The sequence below is a fragment of the Cydia fagiglandana genome, chromosome 2, assembly GCF_963556715.1.
Source record: "Cydia fagiglandana chromosome 2, ilCydFagi1.1, whole genome shotgun sequence".
Classification (NCBI taxonomy): Eukaryota; Metazoa; Arthropoda; class Insecta; order Lepidoptera; family Tortricidae; genus Cydia; species Cydia fagiglandana.
The window spans coordinates 14,773,817-14,795,441 of NC_085933.1; the positions used below are offsets into that span (position 1 = coordinate 14,773,817).

Sequence of the window (21,625 nt, forward strand, 5' to 3'; positions counted from 1 at the left end):
GGTGCCTATCTGCTAATAATCTTGGATGAATACTAACGCAACAATACAAAATAAACTCTGACACGTACCAATAAAGGTCAAAGTAACCGCACAACAATTATTTAACACGACATTGTCCGGCGTTGACCCCGATAACGAGACAGTAACATTTTGCCGTCAAATAAAATATACGTAATCCTTAAAACTGCAGCATAAGGATGATTTCGGTTTGATAACATGTTGTAAGATGTATTGGTAATTTGGTACGCAACATTATGCTACTTTAACATTGCGCTTACAAAAATATTTGATGATCCTTTTGCAACTGATTTAAGGATGAGTTTTGTGTGAAAATTAATTTGCGGTTCGTTGCTATGTGAGATTTGACTCACGATCTATTCAAAGTGGAATCCACAGAATCGCGAAGAATGAAAGGGAAATTTTTATGTCGTTCGTCATACGATATGTTAGTGACCGCTTTATGTCGCATAATGGTTGAAAAAGTAGCCTTTATAATGCGACTTTGGTCATATTCACGGTCCGTGAATAGGAATTTATAACGCTTTTGAATAACACAGTATTCATGTTCTGGGTAGGTCTCTCCCCATTCTATTGTTACTTGTTACCTACTCTTGTAATGCTTTTATGACTTGCTATATAATATTGTATATGTAAATTTACCAAGCTTCCACGTTTCAATTAGGCTCAATCGTTATTTAAAAAGTATTAAGGATGGAAGGACACCTATACCTATTATTCCTAATAACGTTATGTTATAATTATGAGGTAAGTAGTTCTATCTAATACCTAAATAGCACGTAATATTGGTATGTATAAAGTTTCCCACTGCGACTAAGCTGCCAACTGCGGCTGTCAAGCACAAATAATTCGAATGTAAAAAAATAATCCTATTTGGTATTAGTACAACGGATATCGAAGCCGCTGTGACCGCAGCGGCACCTAGCTGCGTGGTTTTGAAATTAACACCCGTGTGCTTGATCGCGCTCAATACAAACTAGCCAACTTTGTCTTTTTTTGCTGGAATGATAGACACCTCATCTCTACCATCCATCATCACACAATTTTGCACCTTCCGTGACAAAGGGAGGAATAACATAACGTAATAAACTTCGTATTTTCATAGAAAGTTTTCGTTTACACTGATACTTTCACACATTGTCATTGTAAAGTCTATTGTACATTTAGACTTTGTGGTCTCCTGGATTTTTAATGACAGATTTTAGGCAAGTGTACCGTGGGCAAGCTTGCTCCCCGCTACGTTGAAAAACTTATGGCTCCTCTACACGATGGGCCAACGCTGGCCACTCCAAGGGACGCAGCCATGCGGTAGAATGTGATAGGAATACCACTTGCTCCCTCTAACGCATAAATGCGTCCGTCCCTTGGAGAGGTCGGCGTTGGCCCATCGTGTAGAGGAGCCATTAGAAGTATTATTGGCAGAGATGCTGGATGAAGATGGACAGCCCGGGATCGGGGGCCAGGACATCAAACATTAAGTTGATTAATATTCACCAGCGCACGATATTTTGTAGGTGACTAATTGATTGTGATGGACAGGCTGACAAAAATAACTCGGTACTTACCTACATAAAAATACATAAAATTACATAAAAATATATTTTACTAAAAATGAAGACTCAAAACCAGTTTGCGTCAGTGTTATTTTGTGTCACAAAACGGCTGTTCCACTTCCTTGCATTGAAAATGCGAAATTTTCAGCGTTTCCACTTGGCACCGTTGCTAACGGTCCTAGAACAATGCGTTAAACAGTCCTCTCGCGCCAGGAAGCGGGTCAAGGATTCCGAGTCAGCGGCCGCGGGGTTAAACTTGACAGTGACATGTGGAACGCAACATTTAAAATACTGCCGTATTCGAACTTCAAGATATTCACAAGAGATGAAACGTACTAGATCCATTCTAGATACGTTATAGTTTAGATATCAACTAGTTCTCGTTTGCAGCGCAATTCGGGCAACCAATGTGTCTTTTACGCTAGATAGAGTGAGATATCTATTAGATGTGAATTGGATCTCTAAGTCATATCCTGTGGAAATCGTTCAAGAGTATCTCCAGAATCGCGCAAATGTCAAATTTGACAGGTTAGATCTTAAACATATCGTTATCGTATCTTGGTGATGTAAAAGATGTCTAATAGATGTCTATTTTAAAATCCGAATCGGGCCCATAAATTCTAGATGTGCTATAGTATCTACGAGTAATACGGCGATGTGATTTTTACGATTCATACTTACGCGACGGAAGCGATTTATCATTGGCTCGGTACCGACTTCAAACACAGCAATTGACTGTATTGTTTTTCTTGTTACTTATGTGATTTTTTAAATGCTTACCGCTACATTTTGATAATGTTTGTAGTGTGTACCTAAGTAGTTTTTAAAACTTCCTTGTCTGTCTGTCAAATCTAACCGTACTTTAAGATTGCTTTGTCATTACCAAATTTCAAGTAGGTAGGTATATTTGTCGGTCAGATTCTGATCAATCAATCAAGTTAAAAAATAACATATATTTTTATACATAATAGCTTTTCATCTAGACACGAGTACAGTGACCTTTTAACAGTCTAAATGAACAGATGGAAACTAAAAAGTAAAATTTGAGTTTTTTAACAAGTTGTAGATTTAATATTTAAAGAAGATGAGTTCATCATCATACTAACTAAGTATGATGATGAACTCATCAATCTAAGAAACATCGAAGGCAAGTTGTTTTGATTTTATAGTTTTTACTAATTATTATATATTCATTTAGGTAGTATAGAAAACCAATTTTGGTGTCAAATAAAGTTGCGAAGCACTTTTTTGGTGTACCTAAAACTATTTGTAATTGTTGCACGCTTGTGTTGTATGCTTTAATTTTATATTCGCGGCTTTTCCCACGACAAGTGCAAATAGCTCCTCATATTTATAACCATAATTAAGGTGAAGCATGAATGGGGACTGGTTACTGCAGTGAGAATCTCGTAAATATTACAAAAAAATGTAAAGATAATGTACCAGAGGTTTTGTAGCTTCGGCATTATTAAAACTAAACAGTGGATAGTGGGTTCCGTAACAAAATGTAAATATGTTCCGTACAGTATTAATTCAGTATTATGATCAGTCAACGTAGAGAAAAATCTCTAAATGTCGAATACGTTTGTAATTATGACCATGCTAAGATTTCATCACATTTCATGTCGTTACTATCGAAGTGAAGTTGGCTGCTTTGGAATCATAGAGGTATGTTCCGCGGAGCCGTTAACGGCTTTTTGACAACAACTATGCATTAGGCCCATTAGGGAATGCTCCCGGTACTGAGTTTGTATGGCGAGAATCAGGAATACCCGGTTCCGGTACTGTATTTGTATAGAAAACCAGTACCGGGAGCACTCCCTACTATGCATTTTGTGTATAATAAAAAAAAAAAATTGAATGAGTTGCTTTTCACGTAAAAATCTTTTTACACAGCGAAGACCAAGAGGTGGTCAGGACATACTAGTAGGTACTCGTAATAATACAAAGTCTTCTCTATCACACTTTCCAGCACTTCAGTTACTCTAGAACGGCACGGGTCCGGGCCGTGGCAAATTACACTTCAATTTCTATGGCAGGTGATCGGTGGTCACGTGATGCTTCCCGGGCTGCTGAACCCGGGCCAATCTAACGAGTCATCCTACCCGTACTACTCCGTTCTAACTACCTGCGTTAGTACTCGTACCTAATCATTTAAAGTATCATCAGCGACCGGTCAATCGACGACCGGTCTGGCCTAGTGGGTAGTCACCCAGCCTATGAAGCCGATGGTCCCGGGTTCGAATCCCGGTAAGGGCATTATTTGCGTGATGACACAGAAATTTGTTCCTGAGTCATGGTTATTTCTATTTAGGTATATAAGTATTTATATATTAGGTATATGTATCGTTGTCTAAGTACTAAGTACCCACAATACAAGCCTTCATGGGCTTAGTCAATTCGTGTAAAAAAATGTCCTATAATATTTATTTATGTCCTATAATGTCCTATAATATCAATGGTTTTTACATTTGCCCGTGGGACCCCAAGAGAAGCGTAAAGTAAATCATCCGGCAGCAGGGATAGCTCTCCGGTCACATGCTAGTTACAGACACGCGAGCCAAGCATGGCCGCAGCCGGTCCGGTTGCCGCCGAAGGGCAAAAATGGGCCAAGTTCGTACACACTTGTTAATTATGAAGCACTGATATTACACGTCAAGTGTTTTTCATTAGCGAGCACTTTACTGTTGATGACTGGTCTCGTTGACGCATTTACTACACGCGATATACGTGGATACGTGTGCACCATGCATGCATTATAGATCTTAGAAAGATCATTATTAATGCATTTAGTTAATTTGTTTGGTGCTGTTTTATTTTATATTTTATAGGTATTTAAAAAAGCAAATTATTTTCAGGCAGCTAAGGCCTATAGATATATACATTCCTTACAAACTAACATACAATAAAAATCTTATATGGGACTGGAGTTATTCATAATGTTTGTCACATTTTATCTGCCGCTGATTCATTAGTTCCTTTCCATGATTTTTACATTTTGTGTTCTCTTCTTCTTCTGGCCTTGTTCCATTTCTAATTGGGGTCGGCTCTCCTAATCCTCCTTCTCCAGAGATATCGTTTCTGGGTCGTTGCTGGATCTAAATTGTTACTGGAGAGATCCTTTTTAATAACTGACATCCATGTAGTAAGGGGTCTGCCACCTGCCACGAGGATATGGTCCCGATATGAGGCTTAACGCACTTTTTGCCATGTGATCATCTGGTCTTCTCATGACATGGCCGTACCAGCGTAAGCGCGATTCTGTGACTTTGTCTTGTATTGGCCTGAATTGATCTTGTAGCTGATTGATGTGTTGTGATTTTTACAATTTGTGTTTGTTAGAAGGAGATTAAGCTTAACCGAAGAGGTTTTCTTAGAAGACAATAAATCTCAAAACAAACTAAATATCATAAGTAAAAAAACACAAGGGAAACAACTTGGCTTTCACAATACCGTGCACCTAATGGCGAATACTAGTAGCTTTTTTGTTGTTATGAAATTGTCCAATGAAAACAGTAGGTACTGAACCGTGTGAAAATAAATATATACTATATTTATGTATATTCTTCTACATACCTATTACTTCATAGCATACATTTTAGGCCGCAATTCTGTCGCAGTCGGGTAATAATGAAACACAAGGATTTATTCCCATTAAGGATGACTCACGTTAGACCGGCCCGTGTCCGGGCCGGAGCTTCCGGCGCTTACTTTTCTATGACATGACAGGCGCTCATGTGATGCTTTCCATAGAAAACGATGCGCCGGAACTGCCGGAATCTCCGGCCCGGAAACGTTCCGGTCTAACGTGAGTCATCCTTTATGAATTGTTTATAAGTACTTCGTATGGTTCCCGTTATGTACTCAAAGTCTATATAATGTGGAGAATATGTAACTTTAGAATATTTTTTTATGTTACATTAACATTTAAGCGATTCCATCAAAGAAATAAAACCGGCCAAGTGCGAGTCGGACTCGCGTTTCTAGGGTTCCGTACATAAGTCTGACTCACGCTTGACTTACTTACTTACTTACTTACTGCCGTGGCGCAGCGACCCGAAGTGGATCTTGGCCTCTGACACTAAGGAACGCCATGCTTCTCTGTCTAGCGCCGTTTCTGTCCAATCGACGGCACCGAGCTCGTTCAGATCTTTCACGACCTCACCGCACCAGCGATACCTAGGACGCCCAACCGGTCGTCGACCATCCGGACGGCCCGAGTACGCTCTCCAAACCGCTCGATCTTCACCCATACGGACCACGTGCCCGAGCCATCGGAGTCTTGAGGCTTTCGTTTCTCCTACTATATTGGGCTCGGCCACTAGATCTTCGATTTCCTGGTTCCTGCGTATCCTCCACGAGCCATCTTCTCCGCGAGTGGGTCCCAGTATCTTCCGGTAGATCCTCCGTTCAGCCACCAGCAGTGCGTATTCCTCTTTTGTGTTAGGGTCCAGGCTTCGCATCCGTACATCAAGATCGGTCTGATTATAGTTTTGTATATACGGATGTTGAACACTATAGCTCTCTCAATCGAGATTTAGGCAAATAAGTAGGAAACGTATTTACACTTTACTTGAAATACTGTTCTGCTTGATTGATAGTGCCACTATTACCGTCTTAATCATGGGAGAGGAGCCTTAATTATAAAATACTGTTAATTTTATTGTAACTATGCTTTTAGACATTAGGGTCCCTCACATTAATTAAGTTGGAGAAGGAAGGTAATGGTATAGTAATTTGAATAAAAGAAATGGAATTAACACTTACTCTTATATTTGGCAAACCTTTTTACAACACCTTTAATTCAATACCATTTCACTTTAACTCGATTATCACATAGATTATCACTCTTCGACCACTAGTGATGAACTGTCCTGGTTGGCGCAATGGCTGGTTTTTATATTGACAATCAACTGTCAGAAAGGGCGCCAACCGGAAGTTCATTACTAGTCGCAACATTCTAATCATGAACAATTTTCAACAGATATTGCAAGAAGTATATTATTTGACAATTTGATTTATAAATGGTCGCTTAATAATATTACAGACTGTTAAAGGTGAACTTCCGTTATTCCCGCCAATAAGAGACTGTCAACAATCAGAAATGGCGCCAGCCGGAAGTTCGGCTTTAAGTGAGATATCAACCAGTGGTTTCCAAATAAACATTTTAATCTAAACTGGTACACAGCAAAGTCACATTAAATAATCACGTAATTATACAGTTGTTAACAGTCGGCCATCCGATTCAGAAGTGCGACCTCGGACTTATCATTGTGCCCTCTGATTAACGATTACCTCTAAAATTGTACATGTGTAGGGTAGATGGGAGTTTCACTCAAACGCCAATGTCAACGATACTTTTATTGACTATGAAAACTTATACATATAGGTGCATACATTTATGGGTTCATACAAAACTGGTTACTTCCTAACTAACTTAAAATCGAATAACCGACGGCAAGGTTGAGCACGCCTGTTACCGATGCAAATTGCCAAGGGACAGTCGGGAACCTATCGCCAAGGCACTAGCTAAACCTAGGGAGGTCAGGGAGAAGACTGCAAGTGGCTATCGAACTCCCGACCGAGACTTGAGACTAGCCAAAGGACAGAGGTGTACCTATCGCTAAGGCAGTCGCTAGCTAGAATGATCTGATGCGGCGCGGGCTGCGGCTTTTATACCGCCCGGTCGGCGATCGTCGTGCGCGCTCGGTGCTCCTCGGTGGCTGGCCGGTATGACGTAGTATTGTGCGAGCGAGAAAGTATTCGAGTCCGCGCGCCGTGAGAATTAGTATTGTTACATTCTCCCCCTCTGGTACTCGGTAACGTCCCGTGAGAGTACCAGGATCAGTATTGTTACATTCTCTACCTCTGGTGCTGGGTAACGTCCCGTGAGAGTACCAGGATCTGTACTGTTATAGTCTCTCCCTCTGGCACACGTATGTCTGAAGAGAGAGTACCAGGACATGTGTAGAACGATGTCTCCTTCAGTTTCGCCAAGTTGGCACTATCCTTACAGTTACTGTCCGAGAGGGTGTTCGACGGAACCCTCCCCCTGGAGTGAAGCTGGTCTGAATAGCATACATCAACTGTATTGGTGTTACTGTGGATTTTCTGTTGCTACTATGACTTCTTGTTGTGTTGTTACTACCTTCTTTAGATGATTCGTCGTTTGCCTCCTTATTTATTTTGTACAGTCCCATTTTACACGTAGGGTAGTTTAGAAAAATAATGTAGGGTAGATGCAACTTCTTCTTTAAAAGAGTGGGTAGTTGTCATTGTTGAGCGTGACAGCTCACAATAATGTAAAAACCAAGGGACAGTCTATGAACCTATCGCCAAGGGACCTAGGTAAGTCTTGGAGAAGACTGCAGGTGGGCTATCGAACTCCAGACTCATTATGACTCGCCAAAGGACAGAGGTGTACCTATCGCTAAGGCTGCCACTAGCTAAGTCTAGGGAGGTCAGGGAGAAGACTGCAAGTGGCTATCGAACTCCCGACCGAGACTTGAGACTCGTTGTCCGCCGGTTCACGTGGTCGAACTGGACGCGGCGGGGTTGGCATTTTGATCAGTTGCCAACGCGGTATCTTCGGCGGTGACACGTCGGCCTCGGTGTCACGCTGCGGTGATGGCGTAGCCGGTAATGGAGATAATAACTTCAACTCGCGTGCCCAAGAGAGGAAATCGGGCAGCGGCTCGTTTACATTGGCCGGTTCGGTGAAGGTAAGTTGCTTCGCAGCCTTCAACAGAACGGGCAGCGGCTCCTTTTCATTGGCTGGTTCAGTGAAGGTTAGTTGCTTCGCATCCTTCGACAAAGGAATCTGTATGTGGTTCATTAACTGCAGGAATGGGAAAGCTTCTGCAGGCTTATCTATGAAATTCCAAGCTCTCTGAGGTGGGCTCAATACTATGCCTGCCTTTTCTAGGAAGTCAATACCCAATAAGGTGCGATTTTCAATGGCATCTGGCATTATTGTAAAGGTAATTGGTTTTACCCTGTTCCCGAGCAGTATTTCAGTAGTCACAGTTAGAATTTGCCTCATTTTGACAGTACCGTCTGCCAACCTTATTATGGCTACCTGGGAACAAAATTGTACGCCTTTGTCCCTCATTAGTTTGTACAAATGTTCTCCAGCTACACTTGTACGCGCAGCAGTGTCCATATACGCATAGCCCATTTCGCCCAGAACTTTTACTTCAATAGTAGGTAACTTGACCTGATCTTCCCTCGTAATTTCTATTGTGTAGAATGCTACCTCTTTCGGTGGAGTTTCTTTGCTGTTGCACGTTGAACACTTGCTTCTGAATACTCCAAGCGCACCACATCCATAGCAAGTCACTGCCGGCTTAGCAACGTCACTCTCCTCGGTACCATTGCTCTTAAGTTTTGCCAGGCGCTTGCGGCACACTTCTAAAGTATGTCCCTTCTTAGCACAGAATAAACATCTGGTAAGGTTAGTCTTTGTGAACGTACGTGTAGGTTGTGAGGCAGCTGATGTACCTGGTTTGTCCACTTTGTCAGTAGAAGTGCTCGTCGGCTTGAACTTCCTCAAAGCTTCTTGGTGGCGAGCTTTCTCTGTTAACTCGGCAAACGTTTTTATGTCAGAGCGAGCTATCCGCTTCCTGAGTTCCAATTTTAACAAACCGTAAATAAGGTCGATCTGCTCCTCTTCCTTATGTCTCTTGGGTGGCAATGCGCCGAGTAGGAGGCGCTTCCGGCATAGGAAATCATCTATACCCTCGTCCTTCCCTTGGGGTGTCGCAAATATATCCATATAGATGTCGTGAGGTTGCTTTTGTGGTGAAAACGCGGCGGAGATAGCTTTAAGCGCTGCTGCCCAAGTCTTGATCTCGGCACGTACCCCAAGCCACCAATCACTTGCTTTACCCTTCAGCAACAATGGCAGACCCGTCAAGGCATCGTCGTCACTTATCTTCTCCATTTCCTTGTACAACTTGACCCCATTAATGAACTCTTCCACTTTGCTGCGGTCATGTTCGCCTTGGAATTGGATCGTACATTTAACAAAACTCTTCGCAGACATCGTAGGAAGACGTCTTAATAACTCCGTAAACTGATCTTCCGTCATATGTATCGAAGGCACTGATTGTGATTCCTCAGCCTTTTTACCCTTTGATTGATTTGAAACTGCCTTCTTTGTAGATGTTTCGCCGTCTACCTCCTTATTTGTATCTCCTTCCGCCATTTTATATGTACTTTACGTAGGGTACTTAGAGAAAAAAATGTCGGGTAGATGCAACTTAATCTTCCAATAGAGTGGGTAGTTATTTCGTTGGGCGCCAATTGTAGGATAGATGGGAGTTTCACTCAAACGCCAATGTCAACGATACTTTTATTGACTATGAAAACTTATACATATAGGTGCATACATTTATGGGTTCATACAAAACTGGTTACTTCCTAACTAACTTAAAATCGAATAACCGACGGCAAGGTTGAGCACGCCTGTTACCGATGCAAATTGCCAAGGGACAGTCGGGAACCTATCGCCAAGGCACTAGCTAAACCTAGGGAGGTCAGGGAGAAGACTGCAAGTGGCTATCGAACTCCCGACCGAGACTTGAGACTAGCCAAAGGACAGAGGTGTACCTATCGCTAAGGCAGTCGCTAGCTAGAATGATCTGATGCGGCGCGGGCTGCGGCTTTTATACCGCCCGGTCGGCGATCGTCGTGCGCGCTCGGTGCTCCTCGGTGGCTGGCCGGTATGACGTAGTATTGTGCGAGCGAGAAAGTATTCGAGTCCGCGCGCCGTGAGAATTAGTATTGTTACACATGGAATAAATAACAATCTAATATATAATATGTATCTAATTACGAAATTAAACATTACACCGAGTAACATTTTTTGTTTCATCTAGTACACCATAAATCAGTCAACTGATATTAGGCCCCATCATGTCCTAAATATCGTAAATGACATTATTGACAACAGGCCCCATTTTGTCCTGAATGCCATTAGCCATATCGTTGACAACAGGCCCCCTTTTGTCCTGAATGTCATCCATCATAGTTTTGACAACAGGCCCCCTCTGTGTCCTGAATGCCATATATCGTATTTCAGCAACAGGCCCCCTCTGTGTCCTGAATGCCATATATCGTATTTTAGCAACAGATCCCGCTACGGTCTGAATACTGTAAAATAATAATTATTTAAAATAACAATAACATTCTCGAAAATAAATTGCTATATATGCAAAATAACTTCACTTCTTATTCGTCCTTAATTGGATTTTTATTGCTAAGATCAAGATGCTACATCCTATAAATAAGGTCTCTTAAAGGAGTGCGCCATAGTTCATATAGCCCGAAAATGACTCCGCTTCATTCATGTTCGTGTCAATAAACAAATATCTGTAATACTCATATTAATGTTATGGTACTGACTGGTACTCTCTCAATTAAACAATTTCATGTTCATGTCAATAAACAAATATCTGTAATACTCATATTAATATTATAGTACTGACTGGTACTCACTCAATAAAACAATTTCATGTTCATGTCAATAAACAAATATCTGTAATACTCATATTAATGTTATAGTACTGACTGGTACTCACTCAATAAAACAATTTCATGTTCATGTCAATAAACAAATATCTGTAATACTCATATTAATGTTATAGTACTGACTGGTACTCTTTCAATAAAACAATTTCATGTTCATGTCAATAAACAAATATCTGTAATACTTATATTAATGTTATAGTACTGACTGGTACTCTCTCAATAAAACAATTTCATGTTCATGTCAATAAACAAATATCTGTAATACTCATATTAATGTTATAGTACTGACTGGTACTCTCTCAATAAAACAATTTCATGTTCATGTCAATAAACAAATATGTATTTGTAATACTCATATTAATGTTATAGTACTGACTGGTACTCTCTCAGTAAAACAATTTCATGTTATACTAGATTGTAGGTACTTATTTATTTGTGACATTATCGTTCTTATTTACCTGAACTGTTAAAAATTACCGTACCACAACGACCTTTACAAAAATGGACTGCTACTAGAAAAGTGAGCAAAGACCTTTGAATTTCAGAATCTACAGCACCAACGTCCTCAAAACATTATTGTCATCTCTCTGCAATAAGATCGCGCCGCGCACTAACTTGCACGCATTTACACTTTTACTAAGTGATGATATTTATATGCATAAAAACACCTAGGTACGACAGGAACAAATATGTAATGCCTTCAAAATAAGAAATAAATGAAGTCTGGTTAACTTTGTAAGTCTACAATAGTTCACCTCATCAACCCATATAGGTAGCGACCCTGCACCGGCTAAGCGTTTGAACAAGAAAATCACCCAAACTATTCAACTTTGGTATTTAATCCACGTAACCTTGCTTCTTATGTTGTCAAAATAAGAAACCCTAACCACACAGCTTCTGTTGCCGAAATCAGTAGATAAAAACTCAGAATGCTAGGTTATTTTTATATTTAATTTTAATAATCAATTCCATACCCCAATGATAATGTGCGATCAAAACCGGTTTCTAGGGTGAATGATTGATTCTAACCTGAGCTGGAAATGAAAACTGAAAACCCCCTTATAGATATAAGGCCGCCTTAAGATCCGTGTACTAAGTATAAACATTTCCACTCATTAATATCGTATGGAACAATAATATGGGGAAACTCGACGGATGCAGTTTGAATTATTCAGTATTTAATTAGAATATCGCAGCATTACGACGTACTTTCATTATATCTTTCGAAATCATAATGTAAGTGAGAAACAATATATCTGAATTTAAATGAGTTCACGCTGAGGGTATACACGTCCGTTCCACGGGACGACTAAGAACGGTTTCTCGCCGTATGTAATACTAATTAATGAATTAAATATTTTTAATCTCTATTATTGTGTTGTGTCATTATTGTGTGTGTGTTGACTTAAGACAGAAGTGACAACCTTCCACCTGCACAATAAAGAGGCTAAATTTGAACCCCCCCCCCATTTCCTTCGGTGGGTCAGTACTATACAATCCAACGCCAAAGTACCTTGGAGTGACCCTGGACTGCAGTCTCACTTATGCTCCGCACACTCGCAACAACCTCCTGCACAAACTGGCTGGCATCACAAGGGGCAAAAGCCGACGTACTTCGTAACACTGCTCTTAGCCTAGTCTACTCAACAGCGGAATACTACGCACCTATCTGGCTAAACAGTGCACACATAAAGCAAGTAGACGTACACCTAAACCAAACCATGAGGTGCATTTTCGGAACCATCAAAAGCACTCCGGTCCAGTGGCTTCCAACCCTTAGTCATATACCGCCTCCACACTTAAGGCACAGAAGATCTTGATCCATCCCAATCTAGCTGCCAGTGCTGAATTTGGAAACCCTACAACACACCGGTTAAAATCACGACATCCTCCTCACCGAACTGCAAGAAACCTAATGAAAGCAAACTTTAATATCTCGGACAAATGCGAAGAGGAATGGAACGATAAGTGCCCCCGAAAGGATTGGGAATACTGGGATTACTATCATTCCCACAGTAAAACCACCTGGCTTCTCATTGCCTAAAAAAGAATGGTGCCATCTGAACTGAACTGGCTGCGAACCGGGTGCGGTCGCTTACGAGCATTCCTGCACAAATGTGGATGGATAGATACTCCAAAGTGCGAATGCGGGGCTCCTGTGCAGGACATCGAGCACATCATTCAGTACTGCCCACTTAGCAAATACGACGAAAACCCTGCACACTTGTTTACCCTCGGCAGTGACGTAATTCAATGCATACAGAACCTTAGAATAGCTTTATAAACGACTGAACAATTAAGCCATACGAATAAATAAATTGTGTTGTTTGTTATACGTAACTTATGATCGTAGATGGTCGAACTAAAAATAATTTAACTCATTTACTTTGTGTGAACATAAAAGCAGCACGAGACAGATTACTCAGTAACGATTGCGGTTGGTGTTAGTGATTTTGAAAAACACTGCTCAGCTTCATGACCCACTTTCAAACACTTCGTACATTTCTTAATAGGTAAGGTACACTGAGTAGACAAGTAACCCTCTTGTTTTAAGTTGTAACAACACCACTTAAAAATATCTTCCTGAGATTTTTCCATAGTTGTGTTTTTCTCTACTTTACGATCAGAAACCATTACGCAGATATGCTAAGAGTTTATCGGGGTCATGAAACGGCGCAGCTTCGGCTTCTAATCTGATTTCGACTGGTAATCTGCCAGTTATGGCTTCGCTAACTCTATTTATTAAAGCCACCTTTGTAGAAGTAGACTTTCGGCGAATCCCCAAAACGAGCTCGTATAGACAACATGTCACTGAGCATCTGTCCATAATTACCTTTGGAAGGAAAAGCCGCAAGTAGTTTTGCTTGCCACTCCGTCCAAGAAAATAGGACAGATGTATCAACTGTTTTTCAGACTAGCCGTATATAGTCGCACACTCATTAACCTTATGAATCCACATGCTCATTGTTTGTTCCCTTTTTTTTTTGCTGGATCGAATTCAGGGACCGCGTTTTGCAAGTTTCCTACCTTAACCTCTAGCCGCCCATATGTCAAACCTTGCCAAGCAAAATGATATTTTATTTTGTCTACACAAAGTTCAAATTAGAATGGAACAGAAGACCTTTTTATAGGTCTCTGAGCAGCTACAGGTTATCCAACGAATCATTACGTCCAAACGCTTTTAGTGCATCAAGTAAGAGTTTTAAATTATTATTATCTGAATAAGAAGAGGTTGACTCACATGTTTAATCAGGTGACTTGCTCGCGAAGAGTGACTTGGCTTCGATTTGCGTCGGCTGGTTTTCCGGCTGCAGGTTAAGCCCACTCCGCTGGCTTGATCTGCTGCGCGAATGGCGGCTTACTTGGCTGCACGAGCAGCAACTAGCTCGGCTGCACGAGGGACGGCTCGCTCGGCTGCGGGACCGGCGGCTCGCTCGGCTGCGCAAGCGACGGCTCGCTCGGCTACACGGGCGATGGCTCGCTCGGCTGGGCGGGCGACGGCTCGCTCGGCTGGGCGGGCGACGGCTCGCTCGGCTGGGCGGGCGACGGCTCGCCTGGCTGCGCGAGCGACGACTCGTTCGGCTGGGCGGGCGACGGCTCGCTCGGCTGGCGACGGCTCGCTCGGCTGGGCGGGCGACGGCTCGCTCGGCTGCGCGAGTGACGGCTCGCTCGGCTTCGCGAGCGACGGCTCGCTCGGCTGGCGACGGCTCGCTCGGCTGAGCGGGCGACGGCTCGCTCGGCTTCGCGAGCGACGGCTCGCTCGGCTTCGCGAGCGACGGCTCGCTCGGCTTCGGGAGCGACGGCTCACTTCGCTGCGCGAGCCACGGCGTGCTTGGCTGCGTGGCCAACGGCTTAAGCGGCTGCGCGAACGATGCCCTGTGTGGTCGTGCGGCCAATTGGTCAGCCGCCTACGTGACGGAGTCAGTTGTCGGGATGGTCTGCGAGACGTCGGCCGCCTCCTTTGACTTCACGGCCGCCGCTCGTCGGTGGGATGTGAAGGGGAGTAGACATTTACGTATTGGTCAGGTTCCACTGGAATTGAGCATGCATTTGCGCACAATTTATTCTTTGTAAATAAAAGGGGATTATACTTCAGCCCCGAAAAGTAGCTAGTGGTAATAACTAAAAACTTTATGTGTTTAACGTAGCTTTGTTGTAGCTTAAGTAGAATATTAAAACACGTTTTTAATTTTAAACAATTTAAAGGCATGCTAACGTATTATTAGTACTCAAGTATGAACTAATATTACTGTATCGATGTGTTGTCAACTGACAGACTTTTTTTTTTATTAAAAAGAAAAAAAACCTTGTAACATAAGCCTCTCATTGGATAAGCACATAGCAGGTTCGGAGAAATAATCATTAAAAAAAAACCATACATTACTATTATTTTGTAAGTAAAAAAAAATGCCACTTTGTTCTTTGAATAATAAATCTATGCCACACGTGTTCAGCATTATTTTATCTTCATATTACTGCATTCAATATCTCAACGTGGAATATCACCATGGACTGTGACTTCGTAAGGTAATTTAAACAACAAAAAAAAAAAAACTGTTCATACCCACTTCTGAGATGTTGAACACTATAGCTCTCTCAATCGAGATTTAGGCAAATAAGTAGGAAACGTATTTACACTTTACTTGAAATACTGTTCTGCTTGATTGATAGTGCCACTATTACCGTCTTAATCATGGGAGAGGAGCCTTAATTATAAAATACTGTTAATTTTATTGTAACTATGCTTTTAGACATTAGGGTCCCTCACATTAATTAAGTTGGAGAAGGAAGGTAATGGTATAGTAATTTGAATAAAAGAAATGGAATTAACACTTACTCTTATATTTGGCAAACCTTTTTACAACACCTTTAATTCAATACCATTTCACTTTAACTCGATTATCACATAGATTATCACTCTTCGACCACTAGTGATGAACTGTCCTGGTTGGCGCAATGGCTGGTTTTTATATTGACAATCAACTGTCAGAAAGGGCGCCAACCGGAAGTTCATTACTAGTCGCAACATTCTAATCATGAACAATTTTCAACAGATATTGCAAGAAGTATATTATTTGACAATTTGATTTATAAATGGTCGCTTAATAATATTACAGACTGTTAAAGGTGAACTTCCGTTATTCCCGCCAATAAGAGACTGTCAACAATCAGAAATGGCGCCAGCCGGAAGTTCGGCTTTAAGTGAGATATCAACCAGTGGTTTCCAAATAAACATTTTAATCTAAACTGGTACACAGCAAAGTCACATTAAATAATCACGTAATTATACAGTTGTTAACACGGAGTTTCGTCTTTCTGGTCATTAGCCTGGACACCAACACTTTGTGAAGAGCAGCTGTGCACCGGAGAGCGTTCTGAATTCGGGTTTGGATCTCCTCTTCCCTCCGATTGCTGTCTGTGACGATACACCCAAGATATTTAAATTTCTCTACACCTTTGTAAGAGGTTTGTCCTATAGTGAGATCTTTCCTACGAATAGAGTTATTTCTGTATCGCTTCATATGAAGGTACTCAGTTTTCTCCTGACTAATTCGTAGGCCAACCTTCACTGCCTCTTCCTCTAGGCTCTGAGCAGCCCTACGGACATCCGCCTCGTTTTCTCCCAGGAGGGCTAGGTCGTCTGCATACCCAATAATTCGGTGTCTACCGTTCAACTCTACTCCGCCACCAGAGGCTATAACTTTCTTGGTGACATATTCGAGCACCAAGTTGAAAAGTATGGGAGAGATTGAAAAGTATGACAGTATTGATCGTGAGTCGCTGTACTGCATTCTGCAATCGTTTAAAATACCCAATAAGCTGGTGAGGATGCTGAGAGTCGCTACTTCAACGAGCAAAATGACGGTGAAAACGGGAGTCGGCCTAACAGACCAGTTTGATGTCGGTACGGGTCTCAAGCAAGGGGATGCGCTCTCTCCCATACTCTCCCACTCACGCTTGACTGCACATTTCTAATAGGACAGACAGACAGACGCACGAGTGATCCGATAAGGGTTCCGTTTTTACCTTTTGAGGTACGGAACCCTAACAATATCGATATGTTTAATACGAATCAAAATACGACCCATCACTGGAACGAATCGTAGGATTGTGTAACCGCCAGCACATCGTTCACAGTTCGAGTTTAGAATAAAAACTAAACAATTAATAATATCACGCCAGTACACCAATTCCACACACCTCTAGAACCCAAATCATTTATTTCTTTTCAAATCGGTTAGAGAGAATGAGATGCAAGTATTGTATAAAGTCGATTCTTGCTGAGTAGGTGTATTGAATAGTTTAAACTGTTTGAATTCGGTGGCATCGACCTAATATCTGAGCATAGACGAAGCAAAAACGTGATCGGAAATAATGATGTTTATTTGTTAGAGTTTCGGCGTTATGTTGTCGAATATAATGGCTCCTCTATATGATGGGCCAGCGCCGGCCACTCCAAGGGACGCAGCCATGCGGTAGAATGAGATAGCAATATCACTTGCTCCCTCTAACGCATAAATGCGTCCCTTGGAGTGGCCGGCGCTGGCCCATCGTGTAGAGGAGACATAAGGCCTAGTTGTTGTGGCATTCAAATGTATCGAATATAGGGTACGGGCACCTACTACCTACTACTCTATGAAAAACACTCAGGCGATTTATATTCGAAAGTACTTACGTTTGAACACGTTATTCAAATGTGTTTATTAAATGTCTGAAGTTGAAGTTGAAGAAGTGAGAGACGCCTACTTAACCACAATAAATATGTTACTTGCAAAAAGTCGCGAAATTAATCTGAAAACAAGGTTAAAATAGTTTCTCATCTTTTATATATGCAATACATATATATATCCTATACGTACATTATTCAGTTTTACCTTGACTCCAGATTGAGGTGTTTTATTTACCTTTAACTAAGTGCTGTTATTTATTCCGCTTGTAGCTCACTGACGTAACTAGTTGATCAGATGCAACAAATTGAATCCAGAATAATAAATACTGTTTATTCATAAAGTCTAAATTTGTTTGATTTTACCACTGTGAAAACACAACATACTTATTAATAAATGACGTGAGTGGGTTTGTATCCTTAATGCATATTAGTATCGTTTTATATGTACATTAATATGTATACCTACTTATAAAGATTAGGTTTTTCATGTTGCGAGTATATATTGCGACATTTGGAGGCTTTCCAATTCTGAGTCGAATAACAAAATACACAACAAGTAAAGGAGGGAAGGCCTTTATTTTGCTCACTTTCCCACTAAAATAGGCTAACAAAAAAAAACGAGTTTTCGAGTCTTAAGATATTATCATAAACATATGAAGAGTGGCTTGCATCAGATGCGACATTTGTATGTAAGCTACTATGCCTACTACTACTTAAGCAGGTATATGGCGAATCACCTTATATTTATCACCTATGATTTTTTTTGTAGGTGAAAAATGGGAACCAAGATTTTCTGAGCACTTTTAATGTCACTTCTTTCACCCATTTCTAATCAGTTCCAATTTTACTAGAAATTGCATTGAAGTACCGTTATAAGACATTTTATCACGGAGTCCGAAAAGCTAATACGAGATCACGTTTCTTAGTAAAAAGGAGGACTAACATTGTCGTCTGAAACTTCGTTTCATTACGGGAGTTACGCAAACAGTGAGTCAGCCGAATTCCTAGGCCGGGTGATTACTAGATACCGATCAGGCAGTGACCCGCGCCGGCCGATCGCCGATTAGCCTTAAATGACGGCTCAAATACGAGCCTGGACCACGACACGACTATACGTTATTGGGCTGACTAAGAGAATTAGATTTTATGAAGCGCCTAACTAAAATCAAGATAATATTATGGGAGCTGTTACAAGAGTAGCTTACCTTGTTAGGGTTCCGTACCCAAAGGGTAAAACGGGACCCTATTACTAAGACTTCGCTGTCCGTCCGTCCGTCCATCCGTCTGTCTGTCACCAGGCTGTATCTCACGAACCGTGATAGCTCTGACAGTTAAAATTTTCACAGATGATGTATTTCTGTTGCCGCTATAACAACAAATACTAAAAACAGAATAAAATAAATATTTAAATGGGGCTCCCATACAACAAACGTGATTTTTGACCGTAATTAAGCAACGTCGGGCGGGGTCAGTACTTTGATGGGTGACCGTTTTTTTTTGCCGTTTTTTGCATTATGGTACGGAACCCTTCGTGCGCGAGTCCGACTCGCACTTGCCCGGTCCCATTGACTACGAATGTCGTAAAGGGTTCGAAACGAAACATCGGAGGGGATGTACCTATTAAAATTAATTATACGCCACATAATCCGTTTCCATAGTATTATATATTCCATGACATGAGTAACTATATTGCAATAACCGAAGACAATATTAAATAAGTAAAAATGTAATGTAAGTTTTAGTAACAAGAGCCTAAAATTAACTTTTTTAAGTCATGTCACATTGTGGTCTGCATCAAAAGCTTGTTTTATAAAAGCTTGATACACTTAATTCCCTGCCATCTCACTTGTAAAGCCCTCGTCTGATTAAAGTGTAATAGCTGGGAGCTTAGTACGCAAGCTGTAGTAATTACGGACGTGTACGTACTGTAATTTTTTGCTGACGCTACCGGGAACTTTGCTAGGGTTGACACTTCTTCTTCTTATGGTGCCATATCCTATCGGATGTCGGCGATCATCATGCGAAAGTTTTCTTTGTCCTTTGCCGTTCTAGAAAGAGTGGCGGCGTCCTTGGTACCGGTCCTATCCCTAATATTTGAGGGTTTAAGGGTTGACACATTTTACCATTTTTAGTGCCAAGCGCCTATACAAAATGAACACAGTGTTCTTGGCAGTGAATGTGTTAAACAAAACTGAGACTATCTGGGCATCAGAGGGCTCATGCATTATTTATGTATATAGGTAGTTTTAGCAGGGCTTATGCATTATTTTTATATATAGGTAGAGTTAGCCTTTGCCCAGCAGTGGGATACCTTATAGGCTCGAAAAGAAATAGGTAGTATGTGTGTAGTCAATAAATAATTTTAATAACCAAAATCAATAACAGCAACCACTGATATTAACCGAAAAGGACGCGAAAGTATAGTATACTAGTAGTCATTATTGTCATCGTCAGTCTCATGAAACATTTGCGCAAAATGCAAACGTGTCAGTAAATTTAATAGGGCTCCAGCTTTTATTTAAGTAAAAAATTCCAGATATGTACTTACCTATTTATTTGTTTGTTATTGGTAAATAAACTTATATACATTTATTTATCGCAATTTGTATTTGCATGGAAAATAATGGTAATACAGTTTTGCTATACGCAGAACACACCTTAAGCCTAAAACAGGCAGCCCTAGGAAACCGATGTCGTAAAAGGCTTGTAAAGAGAAAAAATATAGGTAATAGTGGCGTAAGATAGGTACATGGAAGTATTATAGTGGACAATTATTAAAAAAAAAAATACCTAAATAGAAAATATAAGCAGTTTTCAAAATAAGTCGTGGGGTATCGTAATAGAATAGTTATAAAAATTGATAGGTTTCACTCAGTCATCATAATTATTATGAGCGTCAGTTTACTTAGCAGTCTTAGCTCCCCCTAATTAATATTACGACAAGTAAAGTTTGTCAGTCGATGATATATTATATTGACTGCAAGAATACATAATCATGTCGTAAATACATGGGAATGAAATGTGTTTTAGTTTTATACAAGCATGGACTTTAGGAAGAAAATAATATTTGTATCGGGTGCGATACTCAAGGAAACCGTATAGGAAAATTGTTTTACGTAAATACAAATTTTCAATCAGACTTATGGGCGAGTACCATTACATAGGTAGTAGGTACCATTAGGTACATTAATATAGGAAGTCACGAGTATTCCCACATATACTATATGTATCTCAGCCTACCATTAGGTAGAAGCCAGTTTTACAGGGCAATTACTGGCCAGTGGTAAGTAATATGCGACCAGTGTGCGTGCTACTGCGTGCTACGTAAAATATAATAATGTTGGGCTTCCTATACGGGTTTCCTTGGGGCCATATTCTGAACATACGAAGTGACACGGCGATATTACACGTCATGCTCTGTCGGTGTACGTTCATTAAAACTTCATGCACATTCTTGTAGGCATTCTCATTAAATATGATGCTGACGCAGATTAGCCGTTAACAGAAGACCAAGCACCCACTGACTTCTGGAGGACTATTCAATATCGCAATATTTCAACTGCTTGTTGAATAGCGCCTCATACTTGAAGCAGAACTAGGGGTGTAGGTTTGATTGCTGTTTAATTAAAGTAAACCTAGTATTTGGCTGTTTCCCTTCCTTCTTAGGACGCTGTAATAAACACTACAATTGTCCTCGTACGTACTGTAGAGTTCTACGTAAATAGTATGGCGATGGCGTGATGTTAATCAAATTCCAAATTCATCTGATGAGGACATCTTCATGAAATTAGTATGTTGTATTTATTTGTCATAAAACAAAAGTCGGCGGGAATAGAGTTCTGTGGACATCAAT

The 21,625-nt window shown here is 40.9% G+C and overlaps 1 protein-coding gene across 1 annotated transcript; it reads right to left on the bottom strand.

The window, feature by feature from the left end:
- Positions 1-8,013: 8,013 nt before the first annotated feature.
- LOC134671947 (uncharacterized) lies at positions 8,014-10,242 on the bottom strand. Its single transcript, XM_063529828.1, has one exon. The coding sequence runs from the start codon at positions 9,775-9,777 to the stop codon at positions 8,014-8,016; it is 1,764 nt and encodes a 587-aa protein (XP_063385898.1). The 5' UTR covers positions 9,778-10,242.
- Between the last annotated feature and the right edge of the window lie 11,383 nt (positions 10,243-21,625).

Excerpts from the sequence above, each read along its gene's own strand:
- LOC134671947 (XM_063529828.1), bottom strand. The coding sequence starts at position 9,777 with ATGGCGGAAGGAGATACAAATAAGGAGGTAGACGGCGAAACATCTACA.